Consider the following 12,761-nt stretch of genomic DNA (forward strand, 5'->3'; position numbering starts at 1 on the left):
GCGGCCGACCTGACGCACCTCCCACAGCCGGCCTCGCCAGCGTAGGTCAGTCAGTCTACCGCGCTATCCACTTTTCCAGCCGGCGGCGGCGCGGCGCCTCGAACGTCGGGTCTTCTGCTCGCCCGAGACGGTCGCGGCGCGCGTGACGTAAGCGGCGCGGGCAGCTGACGGCGCGGCGGTGACATTCTCGCCCGATGACTTCAGCCGGTCTCTGGTGCGGCGTGGCGGGCTCCGAGCCCGTGAGTCAGGATCGGTCGCCGGTCTGCGCCGGCCGTGGCCTCGCCGTGCACCCCGCCGACACGTGCGGAGGACTGTGACGGTCTGCGCCCTCCCTCCCCCGCCCCCTCCCCCGCCGACACGTGCGGACGACTGTGACGGTCTGCGCCCCCCCCCCCTCCCCCCGCCAGGCGCCTCGGAACTCTACACTTGTTGACCCTCTCTTTGCGGTCAAAGCCGAGCCAAACCTCAGACCGGCACAGAGCGACGGCATGTTTCATAAGCCGCATGTCTGGCGAGTGTGGCTTCCACGTGTGATTACATGTTTCTCGGTAGGATCAAGGATGCTCTGCAACTGCGACCGTGCAATGAGCCGTCAGCTTCGGACGTTCACGCCTTGGACCTCTGACATTTCTTCTGCCTTTCAGCCTGAGCCAGCGCCGGCAATCCCCATTCGGAGTACATCGAAGTGATGTTTGCGGCATCCAGCCCCACCTGAGTCATCACAAAGGCGCCTGTCGCCAGCACGACCCCACGTCGTGTAGCGATAAAGAAAACGTATATTTACACCAGCTGGCTTAAACCAGTTCGACAACCAATGGCCCCAATGATGCGGTCTACACAAATCGTGGGCATTTAAGAAAAGGGACTACTGGTAATATGAGTCACTTTTAAGTCGCGTAACTGATTCGTCGACGCTGTCTGGTTAGCTTGTTACCTAACAGAACCCTCCGCCATGTCACGGTCGGCATTCAGGGCTGTGTCGGTGAGGACCATGTCCACGTCGCCGAGGTCGCGGGCGCGTCTCTCACCCAGGTCAGATGAGTCGTAAAAATGACCACCGCCTGCCAGTACGGCACGGGTTATTTGATTTGGACAGGATAAATAAACACCGGTGCATGGCGGACGTTACAGGAACGGGGCTGTGGAGCCTTGCATCCAAACGGCATTCCACAGCCGCAGGCCGGCCGGACGAGTCCGTTCGATAAACAGGGCCACAACGCCTGCGTCCTCTGGACACGTCAGCCGACGCGACCCGGGCGTCACCACCGACCATCCGTCACAGCGTCACTCTGCTGGTCATCTGTCACAGCGTCACTCTGCCGCACACAGCCTGACCGTCACACGGCGGGGCGAGACGCCGGCCGCGGCCGGGCCCGTCCGCTGGCTGGCGGTGCGGGCGGCGCCGCCCAGCCCCGTCACAGCGTCACAGTCCGCTGACTCATCAGCGACGGCTGCAACTGGACGGCACAAGTTCTTCGCCACTCGGGATGTCGACTGGCTATTGCGGGAGCGGCCGAGGACAACGTCGGGGATGGCGCGATGCGGGGTACGTCAGGGCCGGCGTCTGGCACCAGCCACCCCCCAGGAGCTTCCGGGTCAGTCGCTGGAGGACCTCGGACGCGGCCGCCACAGAACTGCTGCTATGGCAGCTGTGGGGGACTTCGCAAATTCCAGCGTTTCCACAGTGACATCCGTCAACTCGGAGGCTCATGTGGGATACCAGTGATGTGCTTGCTGCGACGCGGGAGGAATGGCATTATTACAGACGTGATTTATGTCGCCATGTTATGAAGGCAAAATCTAAGATGAATTGGATGCCTTTGAAATCTCACACGCATAACCAGACCATCGCATTGGAATGCTCTCCTGTGGTGTGTTGAGTGGGCAGATGTGTACTGATACTTGGCGTTCATGCACACACTCGCATATAATATAAGTTAAAAGCTGACTGGCCATGGGTTCTGCCTGAGCAATTCCAAACGACACCATCAATAAATTTGCAATGTTTAAGTCTTAGAACCTATGACCAACGATTTTGAGATACACAAATATTCCTGGTTGATAGTGGGCACGATGAAGAAGACTGAATGCTTCTTCAGTCTTCATGGTTCATTCTCCCTCGACTTATACCTTTATGCCTCGTATTTAAGATCGCTTTCGGAATGGCGACAATCCAGAAAGCGGGCCATGCCGCTGAAGCTACACAATATCCGGCCAGTTGACGCTGAGACTCGCTCGGCATGACTGGCACCCTCTCTCGTAACAACTACCGCGTTTGAAATGGGATTTTTCATCTTCATACGTTATTTTTACCTGGAATAGACGAACCTAAAATGCAGGAAGATGTATCCACGTCAGTCATTAAGGTACAAAGCTATTTAGTTCCTTACTTTCAAGGCAAGTCGTTTGATCGATATTTCAGTGGGTGGTGGAAACCATTTTAAGTAATTTGTTGTGGGGTAGCGTCATGTTCCTATTGTGCGGGTATTAATGCTTTGGCTTTTCCTGACAACATCCGTGCTTTGTTCAGTTGCAACAAGCGAAGTAGCAATGGCGCAGGATTTATTAAAAATACGAGGTGCAACAGACGACAATATGAACACTCAAAGCTCTTTCATGAAGGTCACTCGTTGGAAATGTCACGAGAGCGCATTAGTTCAAGGTCGTCAATAATTGTCTATCACTAGGCCGGGTGACCGGTTGAATACAACGCACCCGGATAAGGGTGGACCAATTCCTTCGCTAACAGCGACAGCTTGACTTTTACCTGCCACAGGTTAGCGATCGTACAATGTACATATAATTTTTGACGTCAAAAGATCGGCTTTTATTACCTACAGCTGAACAAAGTTCGTCGCGTCTGCGTCGCCCGTTCCGGAAGATATTTTGAAAAACCGTTCGTTGATCATATTGTTTCCCAACGACAGCGTGTAAAGTTTGATGAGTACTGCCGGATACCATGGATCGACAAACATTTATTTTTCTCTTGAAGGACAACTGACATGCAAAAGCTTTAACGTATGGCGTACAGAGGACAGAAACACACAGTGAAGACCAGAAAGGCATGCTTTCGCTCCTGCTGTATGTGACTAAGCGCCGTTACTTTACAGTTTCAGTTGTTTTTTTTAGCTTTGACCAATTTTGTTAACTTTTTACTCACATACACACAAACAAGCATACATACACACACACACACATACACACACACACACACACACACACACACACACACACACACACACACACACACACACACACACACACACACACACACACACACACACACACACACACACACACACACACATTTATATATATATATATATATATATATATATATATATATATATATATATATAAATGACATGTATATGAGATGTATGACTTAAATGACTTATATATATATGTAAATGACTTATATATATATATATATATATATATATATATATATATATATATATATATATATATATATATATGCATATGACATTTTGCTGGGCCTGACACCGCTGCCGTTAACATATTGCCTTTAAGAACATAAAAGAAGCCTGTACCATTACGACATACATCGCTTTGTCTTTCCACACCGCCTTGGATATGAAGAAATGTGCGCAATGACCCGTGTGGTTTTAGCAAGAGACTTCTTTCCAGGCAAACGTCCATAATTCATGACAAGCAGTCTTACAAACTCAAATCCCTGATGTACGCCCCTGCTCTGCGCTCCTTCGTTTGTTGGTGTTAAGCTGCGCGTCTTGGGCCTTTGCTTTCAAAACCCGTCCGCGGGGCCGGCTTTGGGCATTCTGAACTTAAGGATTTCACTCTTTCGTTTGTCAGCTCATGGGAGCACTTCCACTCCTGGTCCATGAAAAGAAGAATTCCATGAAATTATACACCCGACCATACACCACATTACAGGACTGTGGTTTGTTACCCAATTGACTCGAAAATACGGAGTTTTCTTGCGCGTTTAAGTGCTTCTAGAGTCTTTCCTGCTTAGTTGGTCCCGGCCATAGAGGGTGGAATTAAACATTGCCGGGCGCAGCACACCATCAGAGATGTTCCTTTCTTGCCACGCACTACATTCTAGTATCGTAAAAGTTTTATCGGAAAACAAAGTGCGGGCAAAAAATTTGTCATTTTGGAATCAGCGGCCACTGCCTTTGGACAGGGCCGCAAAAGAGGCGTTACTTCAAACGCTGAAGTCGAACTGAGTAACTTACTGCACATGTTTGCGTGGCGGCATATTTAATAGCTGAGTGCAATCGGACTCTAAATGCGATGATTCCTTCATTCAAAAAAGACGGAATCCACGTCCTTAAAATGATTGCGGCTCGGATTATTCAGTGCTGTATTACATTCCTTCCATTCCAAACAGGCCTCAAACTGTGATGTGTGATATAGTACATGACACCCGGAATGCCCTCAGAACTGGGATGCATGGCATTTCCCGCGACGCAATACTTAAGTCAGCCTGTAACGATGGTTCATAGGACCACAACGTTGGGTTTGAACCGGGGCACTTGAAAGACCGCAGTTGCAGGCCACTCGGCACACGTCCGTTGGTCATCACTGGCGAGGCATGAATTCTGACGGGCTCACGGCCGAAAACAAACAGGCTGCCACGCAAGCATGCGTCTATGAAGACGAATGACAAACAAGAACAGTGCTCGCGTCAGTAACAGATATGCCAGGCGAGCACCCAATCATCCGTTCGTGTCGATCTGGGACGGACAGCCGGCAGCCGGTGAACTCGGGGAGGGGGGAGTCTCTGGGACTCTGGGGGGAGGGGGAGAGGGCGGCAGACAGGCGGCACGCCAGCCGCAATGGGAGGCGACCTCTGGACCGCCGCACCGAACCGATTAGAGGCGGCCCCAGGGTCGTCGCACCGAACCGATCAGAGGCGGCCTCTGGGTCGCCGCACCGAACTGGTCAGGGGTGGCCTCTGGACCGCCGCACCGAACCGATCAGAGGCGGCCTCTGGGTCGCCGCGCCGAACCTATCAGAGGCGGCCTCTGGACCGCCGCACCGAACCGATCAGAGGCGGCCCCAGGGTCGTCGCATCGAACCGAGCAGAGGCGGCCTCTGGGCCGTCGCACCGAACCGATCAGAGGTGGCCTCTGGGTCGCCTCACCGAACCGACGGCCGACCGACCGACCGTTCTGCGCTCCATGCAAAACCGTCCGCATTCATGGCGCACCGGCGGCAAGTGCGCAGCTCGCGCAGAAGCTGTCAGGGCACCGTGGAACGACGCTTGATGCGCGGCTGTATCAAGGCTGGGGCACCAGCGAACCACCAGACATAGCAGGCCACCTTGCATGTGGTCAAAACGGACACATTCGGGCCAAAGCTCTAGAGATGTTCTCAACCGTTGACCTGCGGAACTGTGCGATCTATGCAGACGGAGGTACAGCATTCGAAGGATGCAGGTCGGTGCTTAAGACTTTTTGGTTTTTGGTCAACATCATGGTCACGAGAGGTCAGGATGAGTCTCAATAAGAAAAAAACTTTCATCAGTAGATTGCACTGATCAGTCAACTTACTGTTGCAGCAGCACTACTTAGTGCGACTTAGAAAGGGCTTCATATTCTCTTGCAAAATGCACACGCTTGCAAAATGATCAAAGAAGCTTTTAATGTGCTTGATCTCCGATAATTGGCCGTGACCGATCTTAGCCAATTTGAAATAGCAGGAGTACTAAATAAAGAATGCCACTTACCTGTGGTCAGGAATTTATGGCGGCGACCCATGCCAAACCATTAAAATAGCAGACAAATGTATTACCTATGTAGGGCTTGGCTAGACCGCGACTTCTCCGTCTGAATTGATGGCCCAATATGCGGTACACAACTATGCACAGCTCTGAACATAAACCTCTGGGCTCTCTGTGATTTAGCATTTTTTAACGATACATGCGTAGCTTTTCTTGCGGAAAAACCGACCGTTGTGCGATTCGTAGATGATGCGTAGTCGCAGGTCTGTGGTAAAATAGCAAACTGTCATGTTGAATTGACCGGGTTTAGTTGGCTTTGAATGCACTTTATCGCCAGCTGCACTGCAGGAATGTGCAGAGCATCACGTTCAAGACCTGGCATACTATTTTGGATCAAAGAAGATTCCTTCTGATCTGTAGCTTCGCTTCATAACTTAGTCTCGCTGGAGAACCGGCCAAAAAACAAGTGTGTGATTTGGGCGTCACAGTGGATAGCCTCTTGAGTGTCTGCCAGAACAATTGATCCCGAAACAGGATGTTGAACGGGAATCTCACTGTGCTTATTACTGGCAGGGCACCGGTTACCACGCCAGCCAAAAGCTCCCCTATTCAGCCTATTTGTCCTATTGCAGTTGCGTTACTTGCACTATTTCAAAGTGCAATCGTGTGAGACACAGGACACATCCAGAACCTGACAATTTGAGCACAAGAGCAATCACTGAACGTAAGGGGCGCAATCTCACCAGTGATGCCGTCCAATGTCCTCAACGACTCCACGCCACCAGTCCATGCGAGTGTAACATTCCTGCTCGGCTTAAGAGTGTCGTTGTCACCGGACGGCCACTGACATTGATGTCCGCCATTATGACAAACACAGACGTGCGTTTGCACGGCCAGAGGAATAGGCACCAATGTAGGCCATCCGCCAAAAGAACACGTCTCGACACGCGAGCTCTTGTATATAAAGCACCATCGGTGTGTAACTCCCCACCATCTCATGTATACGAGTCGTCAGGTAGAGCGGTCACGTGCATTTCAAGAAATTATCTTCTCAGTGAGTGGCAGCGTGTACGATGCAACACGCTCATGCTTGTGGAGTGTATTGCAAACAGACGTTTATTGTCTCTCGTTCAGTTTCGTTCTATTTCACCGACGGGGGATATCAAAAGCAACGTCGTATAGATGTTACAAATGTGAAAGATTACACTATGACTGATGGAGCTGAAGTTTCTCAATGGAAAACGGGCCTGAGCTCATTTTGTGCAGCCAACTAATGCCAAAGTTGTGCGCTAACTGATAAGTCGTGGTCCATGCGCGCATTTACGAATACCGTAAAAACGGTATTGCAGAGGTGTCATGTGGTATGTATGGTATGATATCGCAGGTATGTAGAGCAGGAGTATCGATCTCTAACGCTTTTTTAAAAGTATCCAGAAAAATAAGTCAAGAAAATGTGCGTAATGTTTCAGGGACCTACTATATTTTTCCGGCTTCTTCGCTTTGCTTTCTACGTGTACCCACACTCGGATTCGGGGTAGGGGATGAAGGCTCCCCTCTAAGGATTTCTGACGATACCTCCCCAGCATCGTGTGAAATCAAGCCACCTAATTTTTATTGGCCTCTATGGCATCCAATACACATGTTCTGACGCCAAAAACGCGTCCCTAGCATTTCTGGTTTCGTAGCAGCAGCAGTTTGTCATGCACACTGGCGCGGCGGCGGGCGGCAGCCGATGGCACCGCGGTTCGTCCCCGGCGGGCCGACGTCGTTACGTTAACGGAGCCATGCGTCATCAATACATGCTCAAAACACATGCCACTATACACCGTTGGACGTATAATTGAAAAAAGGGACGCACGTGTGAAAGCTTGTGTCGCTACGAAAGCTTGTGTCGCTGTGTCGCTAAAGTGCTGGCTACTGTCGCTGAGACATGGTCTGGTACATATGAACAACTTAAGCTGAAAAGGCCCAATGTTCAGGATAAACTGACATTTGACCTGGCGTAATGGGGTAATTATTAAACAAGCCCCACACAAGTTATCATCAACCGCGAGGTCTTGTTAAAACCAATTCACTGGGATTTTTCCCTACGCTCTGTCTTGCTGACTTCGGAAACGACATATGGTGTCGGCATCGTCCCCCCCCCCCCCCCACTCTCAGTCCGCGTTATGAAAAACAGCGAATCGGGGCGAGGGTTAACAAAAATTCGCAAAAGAGGACCCATTTACGAAAAATCCACCAGAGCGGCGAACTGTGGCTGACTTAAATGCCCACACGAATGACTTTACATCGGATGCCGAGCAGAATGCCCATCCATACAATGCACAAAGTGAAAAAAACTCGAGATCAAGTTTCCGTGGGCGGAACCACGTACTGACGAAGCCAAATTACATGCCTGCCATGACCCTGTCTATAGTGTCAAAGCTGGCCAAACGTTTGGTCAAGCTAGCTTTCTCCTACAAGTCCATTGGTCCTTAAAGCTATCAGGCAATTCGTAGATGTCAGGAAACCTGACATCCACCGTGGCCACCTGGTCGCCGGAACCACCCAACACTTATGAACGCGTGATAGAAGCTGGCCAATAACGACTTATGACAGTGAGCTAGCCAATCGGCGGTGGAATCATCTCCCGCGGAGAAGCGGCGCTTCCAGCTATCGGTGCGGGTGCCAATCACCCTCGCAGCCAATGTCTATTGAAAACAGGCCTTGTCGTAAGCGGACGCAAGCAGGCGTTGCGTGACTGCCATCGTTGTAATGAGCTCGGGCGAGGCTCCATTGTGTGCACGGGCGCTGCAGCCTGCATCCGGCGAGCGCGGCGCATCGGACGCGGCTGGGGCGGCGGCGCAGGGTAGGCGTCGGCCCGTCGCCGCCCTCTGCAGTCGAGCACTCCGCAGCGCTCCTGCCCGCTCCCAGGAGACAAATTTCCGAGCCTAGACGCGACAGCCAAGCAAAAGGCCCTCTCACGAGGGTGACGTCACTTGTTAGTGCCGAGAGACAGCGTTTATCGGAGGACAAAGACGCGATGAAGCGGCGGGCCGCCGGCCGGGACCTGGTGCGCTGCAGCGGGTCCAGCTGGCACCGCTAGCCGCGCCGCGGACGGGCCGGCCGCCGCGCGCCGGCGCCGCCGCCGTCCCTGGCGGCGATAGGCGGCCGCCGCCGCTTCAGCACGGCCCGTCGCCGGCTGCTTGGCGCTGCCACGCTCAGGTGCTCTGGCCTCGATGTCCCCGCACTGATGTGTTAGGTACTGCGCTGTGATCATCGGTGGCGCAGTTTAAGCTGCGCTAGTCAGAGGTGCGGCGTTGCCTTATTAAGTTTCCACGATGCTGTGAGCGACGGAGGCGGCGTTTCCCGTTGGTTTTGGCCGATTTGCCCCATGCTGTTCTGAAGCTCAGCATGTAAATAACTAGCGACAGACACTTCTTTGATGAAATTTGCATCGCCTTTTACCTGCACTATAAACGAAGTGAACATAAAATCTTTCAGTTCAGCAGTTATTCCGTTTTCTGGTCGAAAATGACGGCCAGTGTTTGCTTTTTTGGTTGACCATGTGTTTTACTCTTTGACGTCACCATTGCAGCTCCGTTATACGGAAAATGATGCAACTGAAGCTCAGTGCGAAAGGGAGGGGGGGGGGAGGGTTCAGTGAGAAGGTCAACAGTAACAACCCAGGAAATATAAGAACCAATGCTGGTGAAATGCCGCCACCTGATATCGGCGAGTTACGAAAGCCACGATGGAGGCCTTTCCGTAAATGGAGGCGATGCAGCCTGCGCGCGGCGTACCGTCATGGCGTACCGGCGTACCGTCATGCCATGCTCCAGCGTCCCGCTATTGTCCAAACAACAGGGGGCTTGGTTTGCAGAAGGCTTCCCGTCGGCACGGCCCGGGCTTATATAACTGGCGCAAGCACGGCGAGCAAACGCCACATCGACGTCAAAGGCGGTGAGGTCGTCCTCGAGGCATATCTTGCAAAAATTACTCACCGCTTCAAGACATCAAACAGCTGGTTTGCGTTTTGAAAACGTTTTTAACTTAATCAAGAGTAAAATGGTATTCCAGGCATTTTTTGGCGAGAGCATCTGTGATGGTTCGGATATGCGGAACGAAATATAAATCATCAAGTGCTTCAAGCAAATCCAAGTTACATTAAAAGAACTTGCAACAGAAAACGCATGCTTTACGAAACAAACTCAATAATCATAAGAAGCGCTACTACTTATCATCTCCTGCGATGTTGTTGAATGTCAATGTTGAATGTTGAATGTTGAATGCTGTTCCGTTTTGCGCTCTCCAAGACACCTTGTTCAACACACCGCTAAAGATGGCAGGCCGCCGTTCAACACACTCCATCCGAGGCCTTTCCGAGCCTTGGATCCCCTAACTGTCAAGCTTCCCTGATACATCCTGGCCCTCATCCCCCTCTTTCTTTGTACCCTAATGTATAGCATATCGGAGTCATCATGCATATCGGCCGGCATATGCCCCATTAAGCATACATGTGCACGTATGCGTGCACGTACACATTGGCTGCTGCGCGAACATCGGCTCATCTGAAATATAAGTATTTAGTTTAGTGCACACAAGTTTGTAAGCATCTTCTGTTGCCTGCTTCCTGTCAGTCATTCGCTCTTCATGCCACGGTATTTCCGCCAAGTTTTGACTTTAGCATATACTGTACTGAGGGGCACCACCTTGACGTCAACACTTATGAATACGGTTTATGTAATTACAAACGTGGTATTATGCCTGCGGTGCTGCATTTTCGGGGACAACAAAGCTGCCCTGGGAATAACTTTTTTCTTGCTGTGGAATCAGCAAAAGTACAAAAAAGTACAACGTGGTAGTATGTCTGTAGCTTTGTGCGCTTAAGGATTACAAACCTGCCTTAAGGATAACAGGGTTTCTTTTCTTTCTGTTAGAGTAGCAAAGCTTGAAAACTTCTCTGTATCACACAATTATCTTTAACGTGCGATATGCAATAGGTCTATGATAACTTCATGACATAACACGGGAATTGCACACAAGCTTGAGGGGATCTTTTGTTGCAGGCTGCCTGTCAGCCATTCACTCTTCATGCCACCATATCTCCACCAAGTTCAGACTTCGCGTGGACCGTTGTGAGGGGGCACCATCACGACGTCGGCACTTATGACGGCGGTGCTACGTAAGTACAAAGTGGTCATGTGCCTGCGGCTCTGCGCTGTCGAGGACTCAAAAGCTGTCTTAAGGATCGTGGTCTTTTTCTTGCTGTAAAAGTAGCAAAGCTGGATAACTTTTCTGTGCCGCACCGCTCCGTCGTAAGCGTTACGTTCAACGGGCTAGGATAATGGCATGACATGAGATTAGGTTTAGCCTTTATTTTTAAAACAAAGCCATCTGAAACCCTTTAATTAGCATGATCTGGCAGCCTACCATCAACCATAATTGCATCACTGAAAAAGAACCAACACATTTTCATGTGATGTTCGGGCCGTTGAACGTGAATGGGCTCCATCCGTCATCAAATCATCATCATCGTGGATCGGATACACACTTTCCAAACGGGGTACATCTGATGCGGTGCTTGCCGTAACCAAATCATGCTTATGGGCTGAGAAGCTGTTTGAGACAAAGCGAAAAATGAGAAATAAAGAATGCTACTTGAAAACTGAAGAAATAGTAGACATACATCAGGGGAAGCGGCGATCGTTACACGCGTTGTGAGCTGAACTATACCATTTGCACCGTTTTTATTTTAATGCGCTTGTCTTCTCCTGTAATACCACAATACCTGAACGTTAAGATAGTGGCCGTCGAAGTGTTTAGCTAGCAACCCCCGGGAATGTTAAGCAAGCTAATAAGTAATCTATCGATCAGAACTTAAAGTGTATCAGAATGTGCAGGCATTGAGTGGGCGTGCGGTGAAAACGTTCGCCGGAGGGAACGAGAGGCGCCATGAACGATTTGCCATCTCAGCACAGCTATCGCCGGTCCGCCGGCCCCACGCACATACTTGGACGACTAAAATGACGCAATTTGCTTAATGGCAAATAGGTCACGATCGTGACCCGGTAGCTGACGGCTGGCAACTGCAATGGTGCAGTCACGTGCTGAATGTTGTACAGGTCTCCCCTGTCGCAGCTGATATTCTTGCCGCACGCTGGCGCGAGACGCATCCTTTGTCGCAGCTCTGCGACTGCGTTCAGCGTGTTGTGTTCACAGCAACCTCGTCAACCAGCGCCGTATTTGTAACTTGTAATCCCCGCGCCCTCACGTTCTCAGAAAGCGTTCAGTTGTTTCCGACATCCTGTCTGGCAGTGCGTTAGTGGAGCTTACCTTGTGGGTCACCCTGAACCGGCTTGTGCCCATCGTCGCGGCAGTGTTCACCCGATGATGCCGGGTCGTCGGCCCCATCAGAGGACAGGCAGGTCGTCGCCAGGTCATGTCCAGGTCACAGCAGTTCGCCAGCGGCGCGACTGTGACCCCGCGACGGGTCGTGACCGGCTCCAGCCGCCGCCGCGGTCCGTCGTGCGCGCCGGCGGACTCGCACTGCCCGGCCGCCGCTCTTCCACACGGCCGTCGCCGCCGGTGGCCGCTCACTACACGACTCGTCCCGGCGCCGGGACGAGGGCGGCAGCTGGGCAGGGCTCGCGCCACGAGGTGGACGAGTCCGGAGCGGGGCGGACACGCCGGACCGACTTTCACCGGGCGGGCGGCGCGGTCGTCTGGCCAGCCGCGCGCGCCGCCGCCGCCGCCGCCGTCCGCACTGCCCGCGGCCGTGACGTCAGTTTGACATCACGCAGGCCATGCTGGAACCGGAGGACTTATCTGGGAAGCGGCGCCAGGGGCTGCTGCGCGCAAAAGCCATTGTTGGATTGGCATGATTCATGAGGTATTTGCGGAGGTTGGCGCGAAGTGGGTTCGATTAGTATGCGAACGGTCGCCAAGCGAACGATGGTTAATATGCATATGATCTTGCTGCCGGAGAGTCCCAACAGCTAGGTAAAGCTAGTGATTGAGAAAAAGAACTAGGAAGTCTCTTTGAAACCTTTTTACCAGGTACAATCAATTT

General features: G+C 51.7%; 1 protein-coding gene across 1 annotated transcript in view; it reads right to left on the bottom strand.

The window, feature by feature from the left end:
- The window catches only part of LOC119090574 (BMP-binding endothelial regulator protein), a 51,847-nt gene extending 39,457 nt beyond the window's left edge, over window positions 1-12,390 (bottom strand). The window contains exon 1 of the mRNA XM_037213403.1: window positions 12,026-12,390. Within this exon, the coding sequence (XP_037069298.1) occupies window positions 12,026-12,133 (108 nt within the window). The 5' untranslated portion in view covers window positions 12,134-12,390. The remainder of the gene's footprint in view (window positions 1-12,025) is intronic.
- Window positions 12,391-12,761: the final 371 nt, after the last annotated feature.

Source organism: Pollicipes pollicipes, unplaced genomic scaffold (genome assembly GCF_011947565.3).
Source record: "Pollicipes pollicipes isolate AB1234 unplaced genomic scaffold, Ppol_2.1 Scaffold_3087;HRSCAF=3621_pilon_pilon_pilon, whole genome shotgun sequence".
Taxonomy (NCBI): Eukaryota; Metazoa; Arthropoda; class Thecostraca; order Pollicipedomorpha; family Pollicipedidae; genus Pollicipes; species Pollicipes pollicipes.